Here is a 24,703-nt window from a genome sequence, read left to right on the forward strand (position 1 = left end):
TGTGTTGCATCTACTCCACAATTCTGGCAGCATGTTAGAAGGGCAGTCAGAATTTTTGCAGAACTCTGTCACAAACATCCAGAGCTTAGCAACAGGTAACAGCTCATCACATTCACCACAGACACACGCGCAGCTGATCACATTCACTACACACACACACACACTACAGACACAAACCCACTGCTTCACCATCTATTTTGCAAAAGGATTCCACCAAGTGCACTACGACTTTAACAACTAGCAAAGCAAAAGCTTTTGATTAACTGCTCCCCTGCAGTTTCAAGTGCACATGAAGCCCAAACTAATCGCACATGAAAGGAGCTGCTGCAGAAGAGCAGGCGGGAGTGAGGATGAAGACCCCTTCCTGATGTGCAGCTGGCTGGGGCTGTTCTGGCCTCAGAGATCAGAGGCTCACTGCTCATTGACAGGGAGACTGGGCTCAAGGCTGACCCCTGCCTGTGGCCCATGAGGGTGTGTTACTGTGTGTGTGCGCATCTGCACAAGCTTGCAAGTACAGATGAACATGTGTGCACACACACTGAACATTGCATAAAAAAGTATGACACACACACACACACACACACCTAAACCTGCCCCAGGCCACGTGACAATTCTGTGCGATATATATATACACCCACAGCCAAGAATCAGACGCAAGAATTGCTTGTGTGCAAGTGCGTAATCCCCTTGAAATTTCCCACACCCTATAAATTTCTGTACAAAGCACCTTCCCATATTACAGTTCAATAAGACAAGCAGAGTGGATATCAACTGCGTTATCCCTAGTGCGGTGCTTACCTTACTAAGGTGGAATTCTAACCGCCTCATAAACCTCTCGATCACCTTCACTTGCTGCAGAGAACAGATCACAGCAGTGTTTCATTACACATCTGTCATTCCCAGACGTAGGTGAAATGAATTAGAGACAGTTGTTGGTGAGGCATTGCATGGGCTTTTTTAAACAGAGCTAGTAAAAGCAGAATCTTAATAGCAGGAATAAAGACTCACCTTGTCCAGCTCATAAAGAAAACCCTGCAGACAAACAACAGAAAGAAAGAATTGAAAACAACAGCCATCAGCCAAAGAAAATTAGGTCATATGTATAAAAGCCCCCAGAGGTTTGGTCGGTTTTTGCACATCACATCACAGCTGCAAGCCTAGACGGACGCAGACCTCAAACCAGCATTCCCACTGTGGGATAGCGGGTGCACGCTGGTGACACTGCGGGCGGAGTGTGAGATCTTGCGAGATCTCTTTTTCTCTCACCAGGCGAGAGTTCCTCTTTGATTCCCTCATCTGTCGGTTCAGGCTGTCCAGCTCCAGTTGATGGACCTGCAGGTAAGACCTGGAAGCACAGACACGAGCCGTTAAACAGCCATCAAAGGCTGAACCTCTTACCAGTAGCCATTATAGAAGTCTTGGGAATTCTGAGCTGGGATATTTAAAATCATACAGTCACATGCTAGGGCACCATTTTGCTTATCGGGTCTACTCACATAGACTTCTGCAAGGGTGCACACTGGAATGTGCACTGGGACTGTTTACTAAACAGCATGCAAGTGGACTTTAAACTATGTCTTAGTTTAGCACATGCATGTCTAAATACTCTAAATAGGTGAAATATGTAGTGTAGGTGTACTCACTGTAGTCCTCTCTTCAGGGCTTCATAAACCTCATCCAGCCTTTCAGGCTGGGGTACCTTCGGAGGAGGTGACTTTGCAGAGTGCGCGAACATCCTGCTTCCTCTAGAGGAACTCTTCCTCACACACACAGGGGTACTGAACACTGAGAGGCTCCTGAACCAAACACACAAGCGCACACATTCGCACTTATAAAACAGTTCTCAGAAAACTATAGTTCTTACAAAATTCTACTCCCACATGCGTGTTCACAGGTGGTGTCTGGAGGCTTAGAGATTACACACAGAGATGTAAGCAATGATCACCACTAATGAAAGCTGACTGAGCATGAAATGAAAACTTGTTGCAAACCCCTGGCAGTTTTAAAACAGATGGACAAGCATGGACCAACACCCATTTTGCTTCTCTTCATCTCACTTCCTCTTTTCTTTAGTTCTAAAACTTTAGTTCTTAAAAAATCCACCAGTGCACCCACCCGCCCCCAATGTTTGTATATATGGGTATGACTGGATGCACAGAGGCTGTCACCAAAATAGCAGATACACTGCCTGGTCAAAAAAAGGTCACACACACTAATATTTCATTGGACCGCCTTTAGCTTTGATTATGGCACGCATTCGCTACGGCATCGTTTCCACAAGCTTCTGCAATGGCAACATTTATTTTTGTCCAGAGTTGCATTAATTTTTCCCCAAGATCTTGTATTGATGATGGGAGACTTGGACCACTGCGAAAAGTCTTCTCCAGCACATCCCAAAGATTCTCAATGGGGTTCAGGTCTGGACTCCGTGGTGGCCAATCCATGTGTGAAAAGGATGTCTCATGCTCCCCGAACCATTCTTTCACAATTTGAGTCAGATGAATCCTGGCATCGTCATCTTGGAATATGCCCGTGCCACCAGGGAAGAAACAAATCCAGTGATGGAATAACCTGGTCGTTTAGTATATTCAGGTAGTCAGCTGACCTCATTCTTTGGGCACATAACATTGCTGAACCTAGACCTGACCAACTACAGCAACCCCAGATCATTGCACTGCCCCCACAGGCTTGTATGGTAGGCACTAGGCATGATGGGTGCATCACTTCAGCTGCCTCTCTTCTTACCCTGATGTGTCCTTCACTCTGGAATAGGGTAAATCTGGACACATCAGACCACATGACCTTCTTCCATGGCTCCAGAGTCCAATCTTTATGCTCCCTAGCAATCTGAAGCCTAAGCCTCACTGACAAGTGGTTTTCTTAAGGCTACACAGCTGTTTAGTCCCAGTCCCTTGAGTTCCCTACACATTGTGCATGAGGAAATGCTCTTACTTTCACTATTAAACATATCCCTGAGTTCTACCGTTGTTTTTCTACGATTTGATTTCACCACACGTTGAAGTGATGGCCGATCACGATCATGCTAGATTTTTTTTCTGATCACATTATTTCCTTGAAGATGTTTCCCCACTGTCCTTCCACTTTTTAATAATGCATTGGACAGTTCTTAACCAGATTTTAGTAGTTTGAGCAATCTCCTTAGATGTTTTCTCTGCTTGATGCATGCCAATAATTTGACCCTCCTGAAACAGATTAACATCTTTTCCACAACCACAGGCTGTGTCTTTCGACATGGTTGTTTAACAATTGAGGAGCTACTCACTGCATCAGTTAGGGTTAAATAATTTGTTGCCAGCTGAAACAATCACCCATGCAGTAATTATCCAATGGGAGGCTCGTACCCATTTGCTTAGTTAAATCCAGGTGGTGACCTTTTTTTTGGCCAGGGAGTGTATAATCCCCCATGCTAACCACACACACACACTCACACTCACTCACTCTTATACAACAAAGCCTGCAAAGTTAATATAAAGATACCTTCCCCCATTTTTTAGATATGAATTTTTGACTAGCTCTTCCCTCATCCTTTGTGCAGACACAGACACATTAATCAGTGAGGTAGTGAGGTAGTTCCATCACAGGCAACAAAAACATCCCTAATGAAGTCTGCATCCACAAAAACTCGCTGGTGAATCGACATGAAATGCAGCCCCTTCCCAAATGGCAGAGGAATTATACACAGGAATAATGAATATAGGTTTCTAAGCAGCATTCCAGCCAAGGTTCAGCTTTCAACATTTCACTACACATCCTGAAGAGCAGATCCACAGCAAGTGCTCTGTGCCAGGTGAGTTAGCAGGCCAGCGACTCAACGGTTTCAAATGAGGACTTGAGGACTGTTAAGAGGGCAGAAAACCAAACTAAAGTGCCAGTGAAAGGCCCTTAGCTATTCAACAGTAGCTGAGACTCCATCAGCCGCCTTCGTGGTGTGGATGTCACACACTGCACTGCCGATTTCGCTTGGCACATGCCTGTGACCACAGGGAGACCATGTTTCTGCAGTTTACCAAAAGTTACTAATGGCTGATATTGAGATTCTGAAATTTGAAATACTGGGCTTAGTCTCCTGGAAGCTGGACATTCCAGTGTTGGTATTCAGGGAGTAAGAAGCATCTATTAGATGTAATAAGAGAACCAACATTTCTATCTTGATTTTTCTCCGTTTTATAACAAGGAGGGCGTGAGGTTACTTCCTCCACCAACTGCTGAAACGCAAGGTTGCAGGAGGTCAGGAGGTCAGCTCGTGGGGAGAGCAGGACTGAAGAGGAAATGCACAGGACTTCACAGGACATCCCGTCAGATGTCTCCTCTCATCCTCTCAGCACAAATGTGCTGGACACTCGAAAAGTTATACAAGTGTGCGTGAGTTCAGAAAGCGACTTCTGTGTTGGATGTGTACGCTTCTTGCTGTCCTTAATGATATAACAACTCTTTACATTTATGACAGATGCGTGTGTGTGTGTGTGTGTGTGTGTGTGAGAGGATTCATCTGTAGGGCTTGTAGGAGTTGTGTCTGGTGTGTGTGTGTACTGACCTGTAGGACATCTTACAGGAGTTGACAAACATGATGGACAGTGTATGCATGTCTGCGAGTATGCGTTTGTGTGTCCATCTATCGCACCTGTAAGGCTTGTCGTAGGAGTTGATGCCGGCAAAGCTCTGGCTCCTACTGACGGCCCTGACGAGGACTCGGTGCGTGGGCCGCGCAGACAGCGACATGGTGGACACCGCTCTGGAGGGACTCCCTGTAGACCCGCAGGACAAGCAAGGACGTTAGAGGTTGGAGAAAAGGGAAGGAACTTGAGACAAAGGCACAACATGACTTGGCCAAATGGTCAAGGAGCTAAAACAAGCCATCAGACCACATTGATAAAGATCTTTCAGAATTCAGGGCAGTTTATGAAGATTGTTTTCCTACCACTCTGAGGGTAAAAGCCCATAATTTACTTCATTTATTTTCAGGAATATAGTTATTACATTTTATTACGGGCCCCATTGCACCATAAGCTTATCAAAGAGACACTGGGGAACATTTCTTGATAGTATATCTAAAGATAAGTAGAACTCCACAGCCTGCAAGTACAAACAGGAGTTGTTTAACATCAAAGTGATTTTAAAGGGACCTGTCGGGTGGGTTTCCTGCCTGGTGCTTTAGATGCACATCTACTGTGCTTCCCTGTTTATCCTTTCATCTGCATATTTCTCTTCCCATATTCCTCCTCCAGCCTACCACTGGGAAAACACCCAAGACATCACCAAGACCACACTTCTCACTTGGATTGTAAACCTGGAGCAGATGTCTTTGTGAACATCTACCAGAGGTACATGAGTCAAACTGTATTCGGAACATTGACAGTTTAAAACAGGAGGTCCTCGCACTGAAACCGCACTTGTAAACAAGCAAAAAAAAAAAAAATTTTTTTCTTGACAACACTCCAATACAGACAAAGCTCTGCGGGTTCAGGAGCGTCCCTGGGCGAGGTTCTGGAGAGAGCTCGGTGGAAGGCTGCTTCCACCATGGAAACAATGACCCACCGGTGGCTCAGGAAGCCCGTGCAGACTCATTCAGACCGACTGAGGAACATCCTGAACACCACCCTGGTGAGCCCTCATTCCTAAGCGCTGAGACAGGGAAGCCTGGGAGAGCCGCTGCCACTGACAGCGCCCAGCCTTTCCTAGTCCGGTCAAACCGTCAAGGTTCCCGGCCTGTCTGCCTCCGTCTCTAATCGGCAGCCAATCTCTGGAGGCCTTCTGGAACCTCTGGCTCTTCATTGTCACACGCAGACTCTTGAAACAATACTCGCTCACAGTGAAGAAGGCACAGTCACCAAAGAAGGCTTGTGCCAAGGACAGGAACCCAAACCCAGACTAGAACTAACCGACCGAGGCCATGGCCAACACAGTTCCAAGACTGAGCCAGGGCTGACAAAGAAGGAGCTCTCCATCATCTAGACTCTCCCATTACTATTGAAATGCTTGCTACAGAGAAAGTGAGACCAGTGAACGGAGACGCATACAATCCGAGCCAATTCTGTGCCAGGCTACAGAAAAGGTACTTGGGATAAACTCTGTACTAGCTCAGCTTAACCAGACATACAGCTATACTGCAATATTAGACTTCAATACTAATCTCACAGAAGGCGGTAATATGGAAGTGAGCCCACTAACAACTTTTTACTGTGCCGTGTGACCGGTCTCACACATCACAGTTGTGTCCCGTGGGTGTTTTCATGCCTCACAGTATTAATATGAAAATAATTTTGGTTAAAATAACATAGATCAATCTCACGGCACATAATATGAACAAACCGAAATATTTTTGCCCATATCGCGTAGCCCTTATCTATACAACAAGCTATTTGATATGAGTAGCATAACAATTTTGTATCAGTGTCTTATACCCATAAGCGGTTTACAACAAAACACTTTAATGCTGGTCATTTGAAACGGAGGTCAGTATCCCCCTAGTCAGACGCCTTCCCACAAGAGCTGTTCTTGTCACGTGACCATTCAGCCAGCTCTTTTCCATCTTCTCTCGCTCTGCTCTGCGACACAAAGCTTTTACTGACGCTCAGCCACTTCCAGTGCAACAGCTTCGAACGACATCACTCGGCACTACAGCCGAGGAGGCCAGGAGGAGCGCGAACACGAGAGGAGATTCCGTCCAGGGCCAATTCCCAGGACCTCTTCTTATTGCTCGTTTAGACCAAGACAAAAGCCGCCTCCTCCAGCAAGTGCTTTAGAGACACATCACAGGGTTTACGCGAATTTCATCAGTGTCACGCTAGGTTCCCTTTTTCTGTAGTGTGGGGCGGTGTTTGGGCTGGTAGTAGTTTCAGTATTTTGATCAATAGAGAGGCAAGTCCTTAGAAACAGGCGCATCATTGGGGCTGGGGAAGAAAGTCAGAGTTTATTTTAGACCCAAGGAAGTAGCAACAGGAAACTGAGTGGGCCCTGCATCTACCACTTCATCAAAAGTTCAACATTCTGGCCTGGTGAGCCACGCCACAGCTCACCAGGCCAGAGCGAGTCTCTGAACAAGCTGCACTGACCGCAACCTTTCAGGCAGTAACGGCAGGACGGACAGGTGACCTCGCTCTGTGCGCATGTCCACACACAGAGGCCTTCAGCTGAGAAGGGAGGGCACCAATCCTTCCTCTCCAGACGAGGTTCCAGTGTGGGAAAAAAATCTTTATTCCTGACTGTGAACTACAGTAACTTTGGTTCCTAATTCAAAGCACAAGTGGATGCTTCTAAATGTTTTAAGCAGAAGGGTGGAATATTAATATAAAAGGTTGAAAAATAAGTGCTTTATTAGCTGAAATATCTAAATTGTCCAAGTATCTAAAAGCCAGAAATATTGAAATATAAATATATTTGGAATGGAAAAGGTGAGAAAGGGCAATACATTTTTAATGGAATATTCTGATTTAATTAAATAAATCGGAATAAAATGTTTATTATTGACGTCTCTGTTTAGGAAAAACTAGGAAAAAAGATCATTTGCAACAGGACAACAGACTAAAAGTTAACAAGATCTGCAAAACATACAAACATGAAAATCAAGGTTTTGCCAGCTCTTATGGTGGTGGGAACCACAAACAACCACTTTAATCCAGAGCATCAAAAGGAACGTCAGAGAATAAAAAGACATAACACGCACCTCATTTACATGCGTGTGCGCATGTGCGCGCACACACACACACACACACACACACACTCACACACATATACACACACACGCGCACACACACGCGCGCACACACGCGCACACACACACGCGCACACACACACGCGCACACACACGCGCACACACACGCGCACACACACGCGCACACGCACACGCGCACACGCACACGCGCACACGCGCGCACGCACACACACACACACACACACACACACACACACGCACACACACACACACACACACCCTTAGCAGCATCCCCTTCCTCTTTCTTTTCCTGGGGTAGACACACTAGAGACATAACACATTAGCTTTCATCACTGCAGTGTCTCTGAGGTTTGAGCCTCTGTTTAGGTCCTGCCCACCTGCCAAATACAATCGCCCCTCCAGAAACTTCCATGGGGAAAAATAAGCCTCGGCTCACGCAGCCCAGGCCCAGTGCCTTCCTGCCTGAGGAGTGTCACTCTGGGAACAATCAGCTCAGAACCTGGACTCACTGAGAACCCTGGGTCATGGCCTAACTGGACAGTGCTCCCACACCTCCATGGCCTGCCACTGGTGTCGCTCATAACCGAGGTTGGAATGGCCAGGATGCTCCCAAGCCTCTGGACCTAGAACATCCTAGCTGTCTGGCTTCGTCCCCGGACCATTCAAAAACACCACCACCACCACCACCAACACAAGTGGGTTGGGTCACACCACAAACTGGCAGCAATAAGAGTGCCACACTGTCAAACAAACCACAAACTAATACATGACTAATACAGTTCTTCTCAAAACTGGTGCCCCTCTTGACCTCAGTTTAGTCCTCCATTTGCCCCTCTAACTCAGCCTTCCTAAGCGAGATCAGCCCTTTCCTGCTGATGTGCTGTAGTGCTCCATCAGTGCTTTTTCTGCACACACTTTCCTTTTACATGGCGAAAGCATGCGACATCCTCTCCAGATATCTCTTCAACTCCCATTAGCACAAAGAATTGACAGGATTTGTTTCTCCTGCGGTGTCTAGGCTATGCTTTTTTTTCTGGAGAATTTGTCCCTCACCTTGCTCTAAAACAAGTTTGGTGGATACTAGAGGACACCCCAGTGAGATTAGAGCACCTCCAATGAGCCTTGACCTCCAATGACCCCACACTTCTACTAAAGGTCGTCAGCGCTCAGTTTCCCCTTGCTTGTGTTCACCATGAGAGAAGTAAGCAGTATTAGACGATGCTTGTCTACCACCTCAACCAAGAATCGTAAATAAAATGTATGTATATAGTAAATGTAAATAATGGAAAACATGAAACACACTTCTATGAAAATTAATTATAGGTCTCGATAAGAAAAATGCACCTGCTACCCTCAAAAGACGACATACATCAGTAAACAGTATACTCTGTATACTTTGCCCTCTGAAGTAACATGTAGGAAATACCTTGTAATGATCTGAAAATCTGGGAAGGTGAATGGAATTAACCTCAGTTATGAAATGGGAGGGATTATTAATTCATAATCAAGTTGTCCAGGTTTACAGAGGTTAATGGGAAAACACCATGCCTTACACGGCACTCTCTTTCATCATGTTCAGAGGATAAAATTTAATAAAAGTGGTACGTGTGTTAGATATTGGACAAAGAAAACCCAAACTGTAACTCGAAATTCAGGAATTTGGCCTGAACAGTGATGCTTCAAAGACAATGATATGTGATATGCTGATACCAATGATATGTGATACCAGATATGCTGTGTGAAATCTGTGTCCAATACACAAAACGTGGCAGGACACCAAACTGCACTTAACCAACCCAGCATCCCAATCCAGGCGAAGATTTAAGAGTCTGGCTAAAGATTTGTGGGTGGCCTTCCTGTCTTAGTCGCTCCAGTAACTCCAGTTAAAAGTAAACAAAACTGTGCAGCTGGTCTGTTGGCTGATGAACTGATAACTACACGCTGAACTTAATTAAATGTCTTTGTAGCGCAACATGCATGTTTTCAACACCTTTCCTAGGGAACAACAATATTATTCTCTACGAGGAAATACAGACGTTTATGACCAATCAAGATAAGTGGGGAGTTGGTCCACATTAACCGGGACTAAATGATCATGATCAGTGGCACATTTCTGCTTAAGTACTATATCAGTTTCTGGCTGTTTTTATTTCTGGCTACGGTCATGTTATTTTCTGGGCTCCCTGTAACACTGTGCCACAAACATAGCCTGCATGGACGCACACGCACACCTGCCTTTTCCTCCATTTCCTGAGTCAAGCCCAAAAAGAAGAAACAAACTTAAGACCTTCCGTCTCCTTCCCTGTATCCCTGTTTCTCACCTCTTGGAGTAAGTCAACCAAAAGGAGCCCAACATTCTTTATATTTGGTGTGTGTGGATGTGTGTGTGTGTGTGTGTGTGTGTATTCTACAAACATGTCCACACTACCTGTTTTTGACACTCGAGGCTCTCTCTGTAGTGCCTCGGGCCAGGAGTGTCTTCCACAAGAGTGTGTTTCCGGCCTCTTCCACAGAAAGGTCGGGGTGAACCTGCGCTGCGGGCCTGGGGCAGCGCCCTGACCCTACTGACCTAGGTTTGCTCAGCTTAGCTGACCTTAAGGTGGCAGGCTCAACTGCTGATCTCAGCATGCCCCTTTCCAGGTGTATGGCAGCTCCCCCTGGCTGTGGCCGACATCTGAGGAACCTCATATCAGAGGCTTGTTTGCACCACCAAACACAGTAACACAGTGCCCAACACCACCACATTAATTAAACCTGGATAGGGGTTTATAATTACCAGTGTGCTGCTATGACTGACTGGGTCAAATTTCTTTGGTTTCACTTCCACATTCTGTATGACACCAAAATGGCACGGAGGTGTTCTGGCTCATCGGGTCTTCTGGGGAACATTCATAGCTTTGCCATTGTTTTTCTAAGGAAGCATATCCTAGCAAATATCCAACTGCTCCTCAGCTCTGTATCATTGTGGGAAGGAAACAGAGTTTCCCATTTTTCCTGTAGAGGGCTTTGCCCTCCTTTCTTTAGGGCAGGCCCCATCTAAACTTTCCCACAATATGGCAGAGTCATGAATCAGGACTCACACTAAGAAAGTGAGCATTACAGGGAGAGAAAACATGCAAAGGACATGGAAACATCCGAAGCTGGAGAGCACAAGAGATAACACAAGACTGATAGAGAAAACTGCAGGCATGACGAGCATCTTCCGCTGTAGGCACGGTCCTTAAAGACTAATAGCCAATATAATCAGGAAGAGGCAGACAAAACCGCAAATCCATAAACACATGAAGTAATGGAGATCAACCTCACCTACTCAGAGAACAAAACCTGAAGCAATAACAACGTTTACTTCAGATTTTACCGATTGCATTACTTTGAACAATACAGGAAAAAGTCATGTCTCACTGAAACAGCCAGTTACTGAAATCTCAGCTGTTGTTACGGACAAGAATGTTTAGCAGAGATAAAGAGTACCTCCATATCCACTGTACATGTTTGACAGGGGCTTCCTCCACACCAGACCGGAGCGAATCTTTGGTTGTTTCAGAGTCACCCCCTCAAAAACAACAGCGGTTTCACACAGAAATCAGACTTTTAGCTGTGGTGTCCTTATATCTCCCCTCATCCTCTCCACTGATACTCAAAGGTTAGAGTGGGAGGTTAGAGTGAGAGTGTGAGAGAGAGAGAGAGAGAGAGAGAGAGAGAGAGAGAGAGAGAGAGAGAGTGTGTGAGTGAGTGAGTGAGAGAGAGAGAGAGTGAGAGAGAGAGAGAGTGTGTGAGTGAGTGAGTGAGAGAGAGAGAGAGTGAGAGAGAGAGAGAGAGAGTGTGTGAGTGAGTGAGTGAGAGAGAGAGTGAGAGAGAGAGGGAGGGAGTGAGAGAGAGAGAGAGTGAGAGAGAGAGAGAGAGAGAGAGAGGGAGGGAGGGAGAGAGAGAGAGAGAGAGAGAGGGAGGGAGGGAGAGAGAGAGAGAGAGAGAGGGAGGGAGGGAGAGAGAGAGAGAGAGAGAGAGGGAGGGAGCGAGCGAGCATCCAAGCAGACACGCTGCCAGGAAAAGGGAGGGCGTTCCCCTCCTTGTAACCCTCCGCTCCTCCCCGAGTTTCCTGTGCAGCAGTCTTCCTGCCTGTCTCTCTCCCAGCAACAGTGCCTGCGCCCAGTTTCCGAATGATAAACCAGGAACGCCCACTCCGCAGAAGACCCCTCACCTCAAATTGTGAGGAGCTCAATGAGTCAGCGATGATGCTAATGTGGAACAGTTTTTCGTTCACGCTAGACCTGCCCAGGCAACAGCAACAACCAACTATACAACTCTGTGGATGCATTTCATGTGGTCTACCAAGTTTATTATTGAAGCCTCAGAAAAAATCTGGCAAGGGTTAAAAATGCATTATTTCCATCGTATTACTTTGTAATACTACTGTTTCTGTCTCTCTGGTGCACTTCACAGGACCATTTCTGTGGTACAGCTGCCGTTTATCTTAGAAACACTTCAGCACCTCCAATGCCAAGTACAGGATTCAATACCTGTCAATGCTTTGTCAGTGTTTGTACAATTCTGACTGTCCCGCTGCAACAATAAACCCACAGCCGAGCACTGCCCTGCCTCACATTACTGACAGGGCTCAAAACGACAACGCTACGTGTGGGTGTACAGCGCAGGAAAGCCACTCTGTTTACCAAAATATCAGACACAGTTTAGCTGTAAGCCCTTATCATTTTAATGTCCTTGACATGAAGGAAAACAATATTCTGGAATAGAGCTGAATGTTTGTGTGTGTGCGTGCTAAAACCATGTGTTTATCTGGTCATTACTGTAGCTCTCTTCCCTTTAACAGCAGATTAAGGGCTGAAGTCCCCTTTATACACAGGAGGTGACATTTTGATCAATGTTGCCAATTAGATACGGTGACAAACTTTCAGTCATATCACTGCTGCCACACAAACACAGGCACTCGTATGCGGGCATACCCCTTCTGCTTGTGTGTAGTCTGGGCACGGTACGCTCCACACAACAACTGGAGCACACCCTCTCCATATGCTCCCAACTGCCCATTTGACTGGGAGAGAACTAAAGCGAGGAGGAGCTGAGATTGGTGGTGGAGGGCAATGATTGGCTCTGGTCCTGACACGCCAGCTGTTGCGGCGATTAGCATTACATTACAACAAATAAGGCAGTCGCAGGCTGTGCTAGACCATTACTGGAGAAGCCGCCCCACCACCTGTCTGTCTGGGGTTTTGTCTACCTGTTTACAGCTGTGTTTGTCCACTTGTCTGGTTTGACAGACAGTCAAAATCAATAATCCTTGAACATAACCAGATCTACATATACAAACAATGCAGTTAATACACTTAAAACGCTTTATACAAACTCTTATACACCTATGTGTACACACACACACCCCCAAACAAATACAAGTGGCTTCTCCTACAATGCCTCCATGTAAACTCCTTGAACTGGTTTTCCCACACCACACACACAATCATAAATGTGAGAGATTATTCTTCCAGGCCTCTCCTGATCAAAGCTGCCATCAGCAACAGGTATAGAAACGCTTCACCCAGCAGGATAGCAGGACAAAAGGAAAGATTCAGCTCATCGTGCAGCGTGTTCCTGCCCGATATGATGGAACGCGTGTGGAAGCAAACAAAAGCAACGTTTATCTTTAGAGCTGACGGCGACATCATTTCCTGCTCTCCGGCACTTTCTAAGCCACAAACTGCCGATGCACTAGCAGTGTTAGGGCACATGTGACTGCATTCACTGCAACCTCTGAACAACCTCTGAACCTCTGACAGCTCACCTTTCACAGTACAGGAGCTTAATAGTTTAATAGTTTAATAGTTCCGACGGCAAGCGTTCCAGTTGCATTTCCACACGAACGTGGTTTGGCACGGAACAGTCGGAACACAGGTTCCTCAGCACGCTGAGCTAACCACGCTGAGGGTTGCCGAACCGTTCGGCTGGGATAGCTCGGGATCGCTGAACGGTTCGGCAAGATCCGGGGTGTGCCTCTTTCTATTGAGGCTCTTCCTCTTCCTGCTTTCTGTCATCACCAGTCTTTGGCACTTGAATATGAACTGTGCTGTTTTGCATGCATGAAAAAATACACTACAAACAGTCTGACGAATTCTAAATTAACCCATCTTTTCAGATACACTTCCTAGTCCTGTTTTCCAGCAATATTTGTGGAAAAGGAAATCGGAAACAGTCTCAGGAGTGCAGAACGGCCCAATATAAGACTCTCTTCCTAAGGCCCTATGTGATCATACAGACCAAGACTACTCTGCAAAGCCTGGCTGCTCTGTGGGGCAGTTCAGGAAAGAGTTTATAGCATTATGAAGAATGCCAGAATAGATCTGTCAGCTGACTTAACTGTCAGACTGCCACGAGATTCCTGCAATGTGCTTCCGGGAAAAACACACACACACACACACACACACACACACACACACACACACACACACACACACACACACACACACACACACACACACACACACACACACACACACACTCTTTCTTCCACACACATGGAAAGTGTTAGAGCGAAACCTCGAAGTGAAACCGTCCTGTATGGAAAATGCTTTCCTCAGACGCCTTCCACATGAACTTGAGCCATGAAGGGGAAAGCTGCCGCCAGAGGGATGGAGGACAGACCCGAAAGGAGAGTGCTGGAGATTTGGAAAATCAGAACAAGAGGTCTCCACCTTCGCCAGCAGCGGCTGTGTCTTCAACAGGACAGAGCGCTACTAGGGAGGATGGAGAGCTGCAGTGAACTCACAGACTACACCTGAACCTGAGCTGAACAGCGGTGCTAGCAAATGAGTGCCCCTCACTGCCTCCAACCCTGCTTATACCCTTAAGCTACTTCCATCGCTATTTTTGAATAACAACTTTTCCTCCTTTCCTCTACTTATTCCACTTCTAAGAAAAAGCTTTTGAGCAAACCTTTCAGCCCTCTTCGTGAGAGGAGACCTGTACCATCACCCAATCTGATTTATTTTATCCACTGAATGAATGCAAGCTCATCGTTAGGCAATCATATAGAGGGACTGACTAGCTCTCGCTAACTAGGGGACTATGGTGCAGACTTTAGAAGAAACAAACAGATTCTAAGCTTGGCTGACTCACACTCTTACAGGTGACTGATCTGAGAACAACCACATGCCATTTTTCCTCACCATCAAACATATTTAGTGTCAGACCAGTGTCGCGTTTTTTCTTCTTTAAACGCTACAATCAATGCTGAACAATCTTTTAAAAAACAATATTCTTACTACATGGGTTTAGCTCCATAGACCAGTATAATTGATTTATTTTAAAAAAGATAAGCGCAAACTGTGCTGATCATTGATTATTTATTTGTTGTTTGTTTGTTTTATCAGCCTTTTCAATTGTTGGCCGATATTTGGATATTGTAGCAGCAAAACTAATGGTCAACCAGTATGGATTATTTAAGAGCCAATGCAGATGCAGATATTTCGACAGCGGCACGACCGATGGGCAATATATAAAGGACAATATTACGACTGAGAAAATACAATTTAATTAACAACAATAATAAATGAGACATACAAAAAAACATTTCAACTGAATGAATGCCCACAGGAAATAAATTACAATGAGGGTGCATGAGAGTTATAGCACAGGGCTCTGAAGCATATTTTTGTGTTTGTTTAAGTTTGTTGACAGACTTGACAAGGCAAATAGCCAACAAAATCAAAAGCGTTCAACAAATGTAAAAAATTATAATTTTGTTTGCACAGCTTGCTCATATCATCTAACAAGTGACTAGATGTGACAATGTGATACAGAGGATATTCTATGTATGTGTGTGTGTGTGTGTGTAGATGTACACGCAGAGAAAGACACACCCACCCACACACACTGCATGTTAGCTAGAAACCCATAACGCTCATTCCCGAAAATACTGTTGGCAAGTTGATAACAATGATAGCATTCAGTCCTGTTAATGTAAGCCAACAAGTTAAATCTCCCATTAGCAAATACCACTGACTGAAACTAATGTTGAGTATCCAATTAAATACATTAAGCTTTGAAAAATAGAAATTAAATGTTTTACTGTTTTCTCTCAGCAGTTACATCCAGCACGGGCAGGCACTATTTCACAGCACCCACCGACATCTTGGCCAATTCGGCTAATGCCAATCATCTCAAAAGGGCATCAATCAGCCGGCCGATATATCAGTCAACCACGAAGCAAAACATTCAAAAACAGAATGCTTCTTTCATCAAGAACCAATGGGGAATTCACCACAAGAGCATTATTGCTCCAAACAGCCTCAATATCCCCATTCCCCAGGAGTAAACACCAGCTGTGGAATCACAGGGTACAACAGCAACTGCAATATTTAGATATTAACTGTTATATAATAATAATAATAATAATATATATAAATGACATAGCACTGTAATAATACAGACAGACAGACAGAGAGAGAGCGAGAGGGAGAGATTAGAATGGAGTGCAGGCTTTAAACCATCTCTTAATGAGCACATTAGCACTCCTGATTAACAGGCTTCCGGCAGCCTCTGGAGCCTGCCATCAGACTGATAAGAGTGAGTGAGCGAGTGAGCTAGAGCAAGAGACAGAGATAGAGAGAGACGGAGAAAGCCTGCTGGATCACCATCACCTCTTATTTACTGCCTCTGCATTCTGTGAGCATAAGCGTTTTTTCTCCTCTCCAATGTGGAGATTTATTTAAGCTCTCAATGACCTGTCCATATATTTAAAATTACAGGAGCCAAACTGCTGTCTATTATCTATTGTAGTAAAACTGCATACACTGTGCTTACAAATACATAAAGCTAATTTAGCAGAATAGGACAAGGAAGCTATCCTCACGCTCTCTGCGTACAGCCGCATATACAACTGGAAGGAGTGCAAAGTTAAACTTTTACGATCTTGAAGGCCGAGGCAAGTTTTTAGGAGACGCCTCCTTCCCGTTGTCCTGTTTGACATTGACGCACACCGTCCACACTCCGAGCTGCAACAGTATAGGTCGGTAATGGCAACGCACATAGTCCGTCACGCCGCAAAGGACAGGAAAGCACACTTCTGCTCCTCAGAGCATGCATGGCCCCAGAGCACTGACCCTGCGCACTCTGGCTCCTGGACCACACGGACCCAAGGTTTCTTGTCTCGGCTGGTCACTAAGAGGTGCAAGTGTCACTTGATATGACAGCAGAAGAGCATGCTGTGGCAGGACACACACACACAGTTATCAGACACTCCCCACTATCACTGCACGTTAATCTGTGTCTCCACCTAAACATTAAGTCAAGTAACCACAACAAAACGGCAATCTCATTTAGTTCCTTATATAGATCCTCAACTTAATGACCCTAAAAAACTCAAAACTTTGCTACCTATCTCATGCTGGGGTCTGTCTCAGGTTGCAGGGAGGGTGTGAGGCATGTCCCAGCATGTCCTGTGGCCATTCTCAATGCCCTCTGTAGCTGCGCCACAGCTCTGCATCAATAGCAATGCTAATGACGCAGCTCCAGGGATGAGGGCTAGCAGAGCAACCCAGAACAGTCACATTCTGAAGTACGCAAGACACACGCTTGGAATACACACAGGAGAATCCCAGAACCCCTGTTTATGTGTCTGCTTAAACATGTCTTGAAGAGTAACTGCAGAACTTTGGGGAGACAAAATCCCAGCATACACAGCATGGAGCTGGATGACATTTTACAGTGCCATCACCATCCAGAGCTCCTCTTATATGCTGTGATCGGCGTGCAGCACATGTGACTCGAATCGTTTTCCTGCCTCTGACCTCTTCCATAAAGGTCACTGGTTTAAAGACATCTGTGACCTTATGAGGACACTATAAGACCCAGCAGCGATACAGCAAGTTCTGCGCACTGACAAAAATGAATAAGGCTTTTCTAAATTTAACCAAGCCCATTTCAGGCCCTGGCTTTGCAAGGCTAATTTCAGAAATCTGATTTCTGGGCACTTCAGGTAGCGCGCACATTTTAGTTTGCGATTAGCACAATTTAAGCGTGTCAACTGACTATTTAGATGCACAAGTGCCGTGTTGCTAGGGAGAACTCATTCATATTCACAGCATCCCACAGGAGCGAATACAAGTGGCTGAGTTTTCCTGCCTTTTCTTCCCCCTGCCCTTTGTTTCTTCTCATTCCCTTTCCATAAACAAGAGCTGGTCATCTTGGAGCCAGGAGGCTGAAAACCAGCACTGCGGATGGAGATGGACCAGACAGGGAAACCTGCACTTCCAACTTTATTGCCATACTTCAGTTATTTCAAGGCAACTGCCGATACCGCCATCATAGGAATTAAGGGCTTTTATTATTATTATTATTATTATTAAAGCCTGGTTGAGCCCAGAAGCCTGCAGGGGTGCAGACTTATTCATTCTGTGAATAAGAAGGATTATTCACTCCCTGGTTGTTGTGTGTAGGAAGGCAGAGTTCCAGTCAATGGAACATTTTCAAGCCCTGTGTGTGTGTGTGTGTATGCGTGTGTGTGTGTACACAAGTTAAGGAACGGGACTGGTCACACTGCAGAAAACCGAGGCCCAGTCACGGACTATAGGAACAGAACGATGAGCATGGGAGTAGGAACGTGGCACCCAAAAATATCTGGCAAATCCCACGTCTCATTTAGGACAACACACAGAGGCAAAAGAATAAGATGTAACCACAGCACAGTTCATAAGAACTTAGCTCTTATGAATATCACTTTAGGCAATCATGTAATGTCATTAAAATGACAAATTCAAGTTAAAATATTTTCACTAACTGTCCTTACAATTTAATCTGGATCTTAAACAGTTCCAGTGAAAATCTTGAGATCACTTGAGGCTACCATAAATAATGTGTAAAAACAAAACAAAACACTACATACAATTAGCAGTTCTTGCCATCAACAGGAAACACACGCAACCTCTATGACAATCTACGAACAAACAGTTCCTAGGACAGATCAGCTGGAGGAAGTGGCACTTTTCTGTTGATCCATTAAGTGGAGGCTCCTTCTGTACCTTCAAGCTGTTGGAAAGTCCAGAAACTGACACTGCCCGGAAGACTTGCACTGTGTGTGAAGCGACTGCTAACTGTTTGCCTGTGCTAGCAAGGGCCCAGACACCACAGACAATCACAGAAGCTGAGTAGGCAGAACCGCAAGGTGCTGATCTCACACAGAGGGGGACGTACTGGTGGCAAAGTGGGTCCATACAGTCAAAGTACGTGGATGGCTTTGCTGTACCCAGTGAGCTCAGGAATACGTAGATGATCCCTGCAGTTATGTTTCACGTTCGAATCCCAGCTCAACCATGTGTTGCTGCCTTCTGTGACCACAAAGATGTTGCATAATAGTATACACTCCAGTGGAGTGTGTCTTTAATATTCTCTTTAGAATGTGCTTATTTAGCATCTGTGTTACCCCAAGGGCCTTACTGAAAAAAGGGACTCTAAAAAAAACACAATAAATTAACAAATGTAATAAATAAAAAATGCAATCCAAGGTGATGAATAGTGTAACTATGGGGCCCAATGGTACATAGCACACTCTGGTCTCCTGTTACTACGCATGGCTGGCTGCTATAATCTGATTATAATCTGATGTGTGCAGGCTAGCGAGATGCTGTAGACCTGCCAAAACATGCAGCCCTCCGTCTGTGCATCCTGAAAGGCAACCACATCAGACGTTAAGAAACCACATGGTGCTGACAGGACTCCTTTTGTGGCTGGGGAGAAAGGGGTCAGGTGGGAGGGAGGCTAGTTGATGACAGCATGACTCGCGTCAGATACACCTGGACGGCCGTGGCGATCACGAACAAACTGACCAGGAACTGCCATGCTAGCGCAGAAACAAAGCCAAGGCTTCAACCACATGTGAGCCATTAACGACCACCTATGCTTAGTCAGATGGCCATTGGTAGTGTTACAAAGGTCAGTATGACTTCAGCATCACAATGTCAAATATATAACCATGTTAGAGATGTATTTTCTGTGTTGGCTTTTTGTTTTGCCACATGATCTGTTGTGTATGTATATATATATATATATATATATTATGCTGAATGGGAGTTGTAGAATGATTAAAGATGTCCCATGACAGTGTAATAAATAGATGTGCAGTTTGTGAGTACCATTGCACTGCGGATTTAGCAGGAGACTTGGTGTTGCCTCTGAGTGTGCGCGTGTTTGTGTCCCTGGGCGAGTGAGTCACACAGCGCACTCTCTCCAGCTCTGACTCCATAATAACACACCAGCCAGTCAGAGGGTAATGACACGCTACAGAAATACACTGCAGTGTGACACACCGGACACAACAGAGCGCCTACCCAGGAATTATACAAAGCTACACAGCAATGTACATGTGCGCATAGATGCACAAAAGCACGCACGCACGCACACACACACACACACACACACACACACACACACACACACACACACACACACACACACACACACACACACACACACAGACAGACAGATGACAACCAGCCTTTGCGCTTCAGAAATGCAGACAGTCACGCGCTTAATGATAGGCTGCCTGTCGCTGCCGAGGTAGCAATTTAACCAGGGCAGAAGCGCAGCCCCGAGCGCTGGTTCAGAGATCCGGGTCACGGAGTCAGCAGCAGGCAGAAGACAAGCCACCTGCATGCGGCCTTCTTGCCTCCCCATAACGAGGTCGCCACACATGGTCTCATGCCGCCCCGGGCCACTGCGACTTCACTGCCTTCCCAGCGAGGCGGCGCTGTCTCAAAAGGAGCAGTGCTAACGGGGAAGGGATACTGGGCAGAGAGCTGACAAACGGACCCGAGCAGCAGGTCGTTCTGGCCGACAGAATTAAAAAAGTGGGACCAATTCCGAAGCCAGGAAGTCTTCAAAGAGAGGCAGAGGCCGATTTCACAGCAGCGACTTTTAAGTCCATTCTTGCAGATCTTCCAGAGAAGAAAGAGGAAATGGACATGAGGTCATAGGTCCAGGGTAGCAGTGAGGCCAAATAAACATGGAAGCCGTTTGATGGAGCAGTGTCTGTCTTTCTTACGTTCACAGTTAATTATGGACAATATGGATTAAGTGTTCATTCTAGTCTTGATATAGAACGTTTTACACTAACTAGTGATCAGCTCCCGCACATCAGCTGCCTGTCAGTACAGTGAGATACCATCTCACTCTAATTATGTCACCTTTCTGAAATACACCTTTACTGACAACAGAAGGGCATAGGGAGAACACCGCACATCCTTAGTGTCGCAAATGCCCAGACGCAGCAGGTTAGGTGTGACCGAGGCCGGCCTCGCTGCTGGGGCATTCATACGCCCGTTATAACCCACAGTCGTCATGGACTCCTCCACAAAGCTCTGTAATTCCAGCCCCTTCCTGTTTATCTTGGAGCTGGAACGGATACAGCAGGGCTGGGATTCCGCTAGGGAGGCCGAGAAGACGACGCACTGCATTCAGGGAAACAAAGCCTGGCCTTCTCTAGCTGGTAGTGGACAGCAGGTCTGGACTTGTGGACACAGGACACTGCAGCTGGGCATGTAGCTGGAACAGCCATACAAAGATAAGCAGCGAGACGAGAGAGGGAGTGTGAAAGAACCGTCCACTGCACCGATAACACTGTGTAACCAAACTTGTTAAAACAAAACTAAGAAGATGCTACAGTTACATTATGGAAATCAGAGTGGAAGAAACTCTGTATGTATGTGAGAAAGAAAGATAAAAAGGACAGTATGTTTTATTTAGCTGCCGTGACAGTGTAATGCAGGAAGTGACAAGAATCTCACAGGAAGCCATCAACCGCCAAAGTCCCTCAGGACTAGAAAGAAGGCATGTTGGGGGAAAAATGCCAGTCACGAGTTGCGAATTAGGCTATGTTCTTGGTGTGTGTGTGTGTGTGTGTGTGTGTGTGTGTGTGTGTGTGTGTGTGTGTGTGTGTGTGTGTGTGTGTGTGTGTGCGTGTGTGCATGCGCGCGCACATGTAGCCTTCAATGTTCTGGCTATTGTCTCATTATGGCTGCTCACAGACCAGCAGGCAGGTACTTGAGACAGATACAGTGAGACAGCTCCCCTCCTACGTGGCTCCAGACATTCTTGAGCTTGGACCCGTCTGACAGATTCATATCTATTCTTCCTCCATAGAAACAAGCCAGTCTATAAAAAGTTCATATTCCTCCACGATAACCGAAACCTGAGATACGCTGTAAACAAGCGCAATCCTATGAAGGCAAACGTTCCTGAGGAATTGAATGAGGAAGAGATCCACTATACTTTACAGTGCCACCAAGAACGCTAAGACTAGGGTAAACTCGTGGTCTTATGAGCTTAGACCCAAAATGACGAGACCCATATGTTAACATTACAGTGAGGTATGAGCACATCATTGGGAAGCCCCGAGGACAAGGCTGGTCTTTTTTGTGGACTCAGAAGCACCCAGAGGGGTCAGATGAGACTGGTTCTTCACGAGGACACCAAGAATATAAGAAGAAGGGAAATTGGGGGGGGGGGGGCAGAAATATCACGAAAAGAAAAAAAGTTGGAATGAACTTAAGACTATGGACACGTTGAGCCGACTATCGGCTGTCTGCCCGTATTCAATGCTGTGCATTCCGCTCCAGTGGTCCATGTCAGTGCTATTTCGAGCAATTCTGCATGTCGTATTGGCAGACAGCCATGGGGGACCGTTTTATGATTATGCTGTTCAGTCTAAATTTGTCTTCAAATAATAGTCATAAACCGCCTGAGGGTTTTTTTTTGTTGCACCGTGGCTTGATCTACTGAGGCAGTGTGCTAGGCCAACATTATATTTTGCTACAAGCAAAATAATTGTGATATCTAGAGACCAGGTGGAACATTTGTCCTCATTACCTTGACGCAACGATATGGAATTTTCTGGAAAGGAGGAGCTCAAGAAGACACTCAGAACTCAGTAGGCTCATTATCAGAAGTCTGTACCTTCGTGAACCTTCATTTTGAGTCATTTTCTTACGCGCGGAAAGAGAACATGCGTGAATATCTTTCAGCAGCTGTGGTCTGTTTGGTGTGTTCCAGTGTAAATACACATCAGTGACGAGGGCTGACGGAAGGCAACCATCAGTTGCGCAGTCAATGTCTGTTCTTCAGTGTCAGTCTGGTGTGTTCCTACCACAAAGGGAATCACTACCCGTGATGGGGGCGAACAGGACCAAACATATCCCCCAGGCTCAGAGTTACAGAGGAATACCCAGCCAGCTATCAGCAACTACACAATATCACACCACTTTCCCCGTCAATAATGTGATGCTACAGAAAATACCTATCTATTTAAATAGAGACAAACTCATAAGATTTTAGACTCATCCACTTCCTAATTAATATTTTATGTAATATGCGCAGGTTAAATACTTTAGCTGTACTGTGATGAGACAAATGTCTTCCATTAGCCAATCAATAGAGTGCCACTATAAATGGCTCTGTATTGCAATGGGTGTTTAATGAAATATCTTACCCAGCAAAATCAATAAGATTGCATTTATCCATCCTTTTATGGACAGTCCAAAATTGATGAGGCTATATATCCCTATCAGATGACAAGTGATCAGTAAGCTCTTACCAGCCCCGACCCAACGAACGGGCACGGTATACACGCAAAACAAAAATGTTCCCAGCAGGCTGTCCAGCCTGTAGGCCACAGACTAAATACATAAATACACAAACACACACAAACCTTTTTCTTAATCAAACTATTAGCCAGATCACGTCCCTTAATGACGGCTGGGCGGTGCACAAAGAGCAGACTGTGCGGCCTGCGGTTCCGCCTGACGGGCCGAGTGTGAAAAAGAACCGCTCCCACATTCTGCTCCACTAGGAGCAGACAGCTGGCGAAGGACCATGAAGCAACACGTCTGCTTCTCCTGCTCAGAAATAGAGAGCACATGTGCTACGTTGCAAAACAAGTGTCTGCCAAGCACATGGATGTGGAGCGACATTCGGGCCTTCTCTAGTTCTCCTTGGTGAGCATGTGGCCACAAAGAACAGCCTTAAACGCCGAATAGCGCCCTAGAAGTACTCAGACGTACTCTTCATAAGGGGGGTTCTGAGGGTCTGTGATTGCAAGAGACCTTTCCCCACACTAAATCTATTCCTAATTATTGCAAGGAATTTAATAAAGTTCATCATCCCTCATATGATCAACACTTTGTGAATGAATTACAAACAGACTATTCTCTTAACACGTAAGATTAAGACGTCTGTTTTATGATTATATTTCAGACGTGGTATCGTAAACAGTTAAATTACAAAAGCATGAATCCGCATTCCCTCGCATTAATCGGAAAAGGAGCCAACAGTGGGATTAGACTGCGGAGATTAGCGCCAGAGAATATTCGCAATTGAGCGTGCTAGCTGGTTTGGAGCAAATATCCGAAGGCAACGATTGCATTTGAAAACAATCCGATACTTTCTACAACGCCTCACATTACACTCACTGCATCATTTATCATTTAGTGCAATCTGTCATTCAAAACGCACCGATTTCCACTAAATCTGGACACGTTTAGGTTCTGGCACCGCTGACTTCGCAAACTATGCCATACGTGTTTAAAACTAATAGGGGAATGCCTCTTGACAGGACCTTCCCAAAGCTCCATTTCACGTCATTAATACATTTCTGTCATCCATTACAGATATCAAACAACGCTTTCTTTGTCATCTAGACGGAGACTGAGCCCTCCTCGTGCTAGCATTGCCAGTCCAGTGGAGCAGCACCCGTCTTGTGACCACGACAAAGCCATCAACGTTTAATACGAAACCAGCCCGGACAGATTAACAGAAACATTTGCAACCCTTTCGGATTTCTAAAGCATAATGGCTCATCCTGACCCGTTCTCCGCCAGCGTTTAAAATAGCCTCACGCAGTGTAGCGTACAAACTATTTACGAAGACAGTTTTTCCCCGGTAAATTCTAAGGCCCACGTTAAAACGGACACACCGTGACAAGCGCAGTTCATTTCTGTAGCCCAGAGTTTTATA

The 24,703-nt window shown here is 45.6% G+C and overlaps 1 protein-coding gene across 8 annotated transcripts in view; it reads right to left on the reverse strand.

Annotated features, from left to right (window-relative positions):
- The window catches only part of ripor1 (RHO family interacting cell polarization regulator 1), a 51,107-nt gene that overhangs the window by 14,221 nt on the left and 12,183 nt on the right, over positions 1 to 24,703 (reverse strand). For 5 of the 8 annotated variants that reach the window (XM_081715207.1, XM_035525488.2, XM_081715208.1 and 2 more), the window contains exons 2-6: positions 4,643 to 4,766; positions 1,644 to 1,796; positions 1,267 to 1,345; positions 1,009 to 1,032; positions 799 to 852 (exon numbers count right to left, since the gene is read on the reverse strand). In XM_081715207.1, coding sequence (XP_081571333.1) covers positions 799 to 852; positions 1,009 to 1,032; positions 1,267 to 1,345; positions 1,644 to 1,796; positions 4,643 to 4,740 — 408 coding nt within the window. In that variant the 5' untranslated portion in view covers positions 4,741 to 4,766. Of the gene's footprint in view, positions 1 to 798; positions 853 to 1,008; positions 1,033 to 1,266; positions 1,346 to 1,643; positions 1,797 to 4,642; positions 4,767 to 11,164; positions 11,328 to 24,703 lie in introns of those variants that run through there. The other 3 variants (XM_081715205.1, XM_081715210.1, XM_035525489.2) reach the window with 3 other exon arrangements.

This window comes from Electrophorus electricus, chromosome 6 (assembly GCF_041902795.1).
Source record: "Electrophorus electricus isolate QZ-2024a chromosome 6, ASM4190279v1, whole genome shotgun sequence".
In the NCBI taxonomy this organism is placed as follows: Eukaryota; Metazoa; Chordata; class Actinopteri; order Gymnotiformes; family Gymnotidae; genus Electrophorus; species Electrophorus electricus.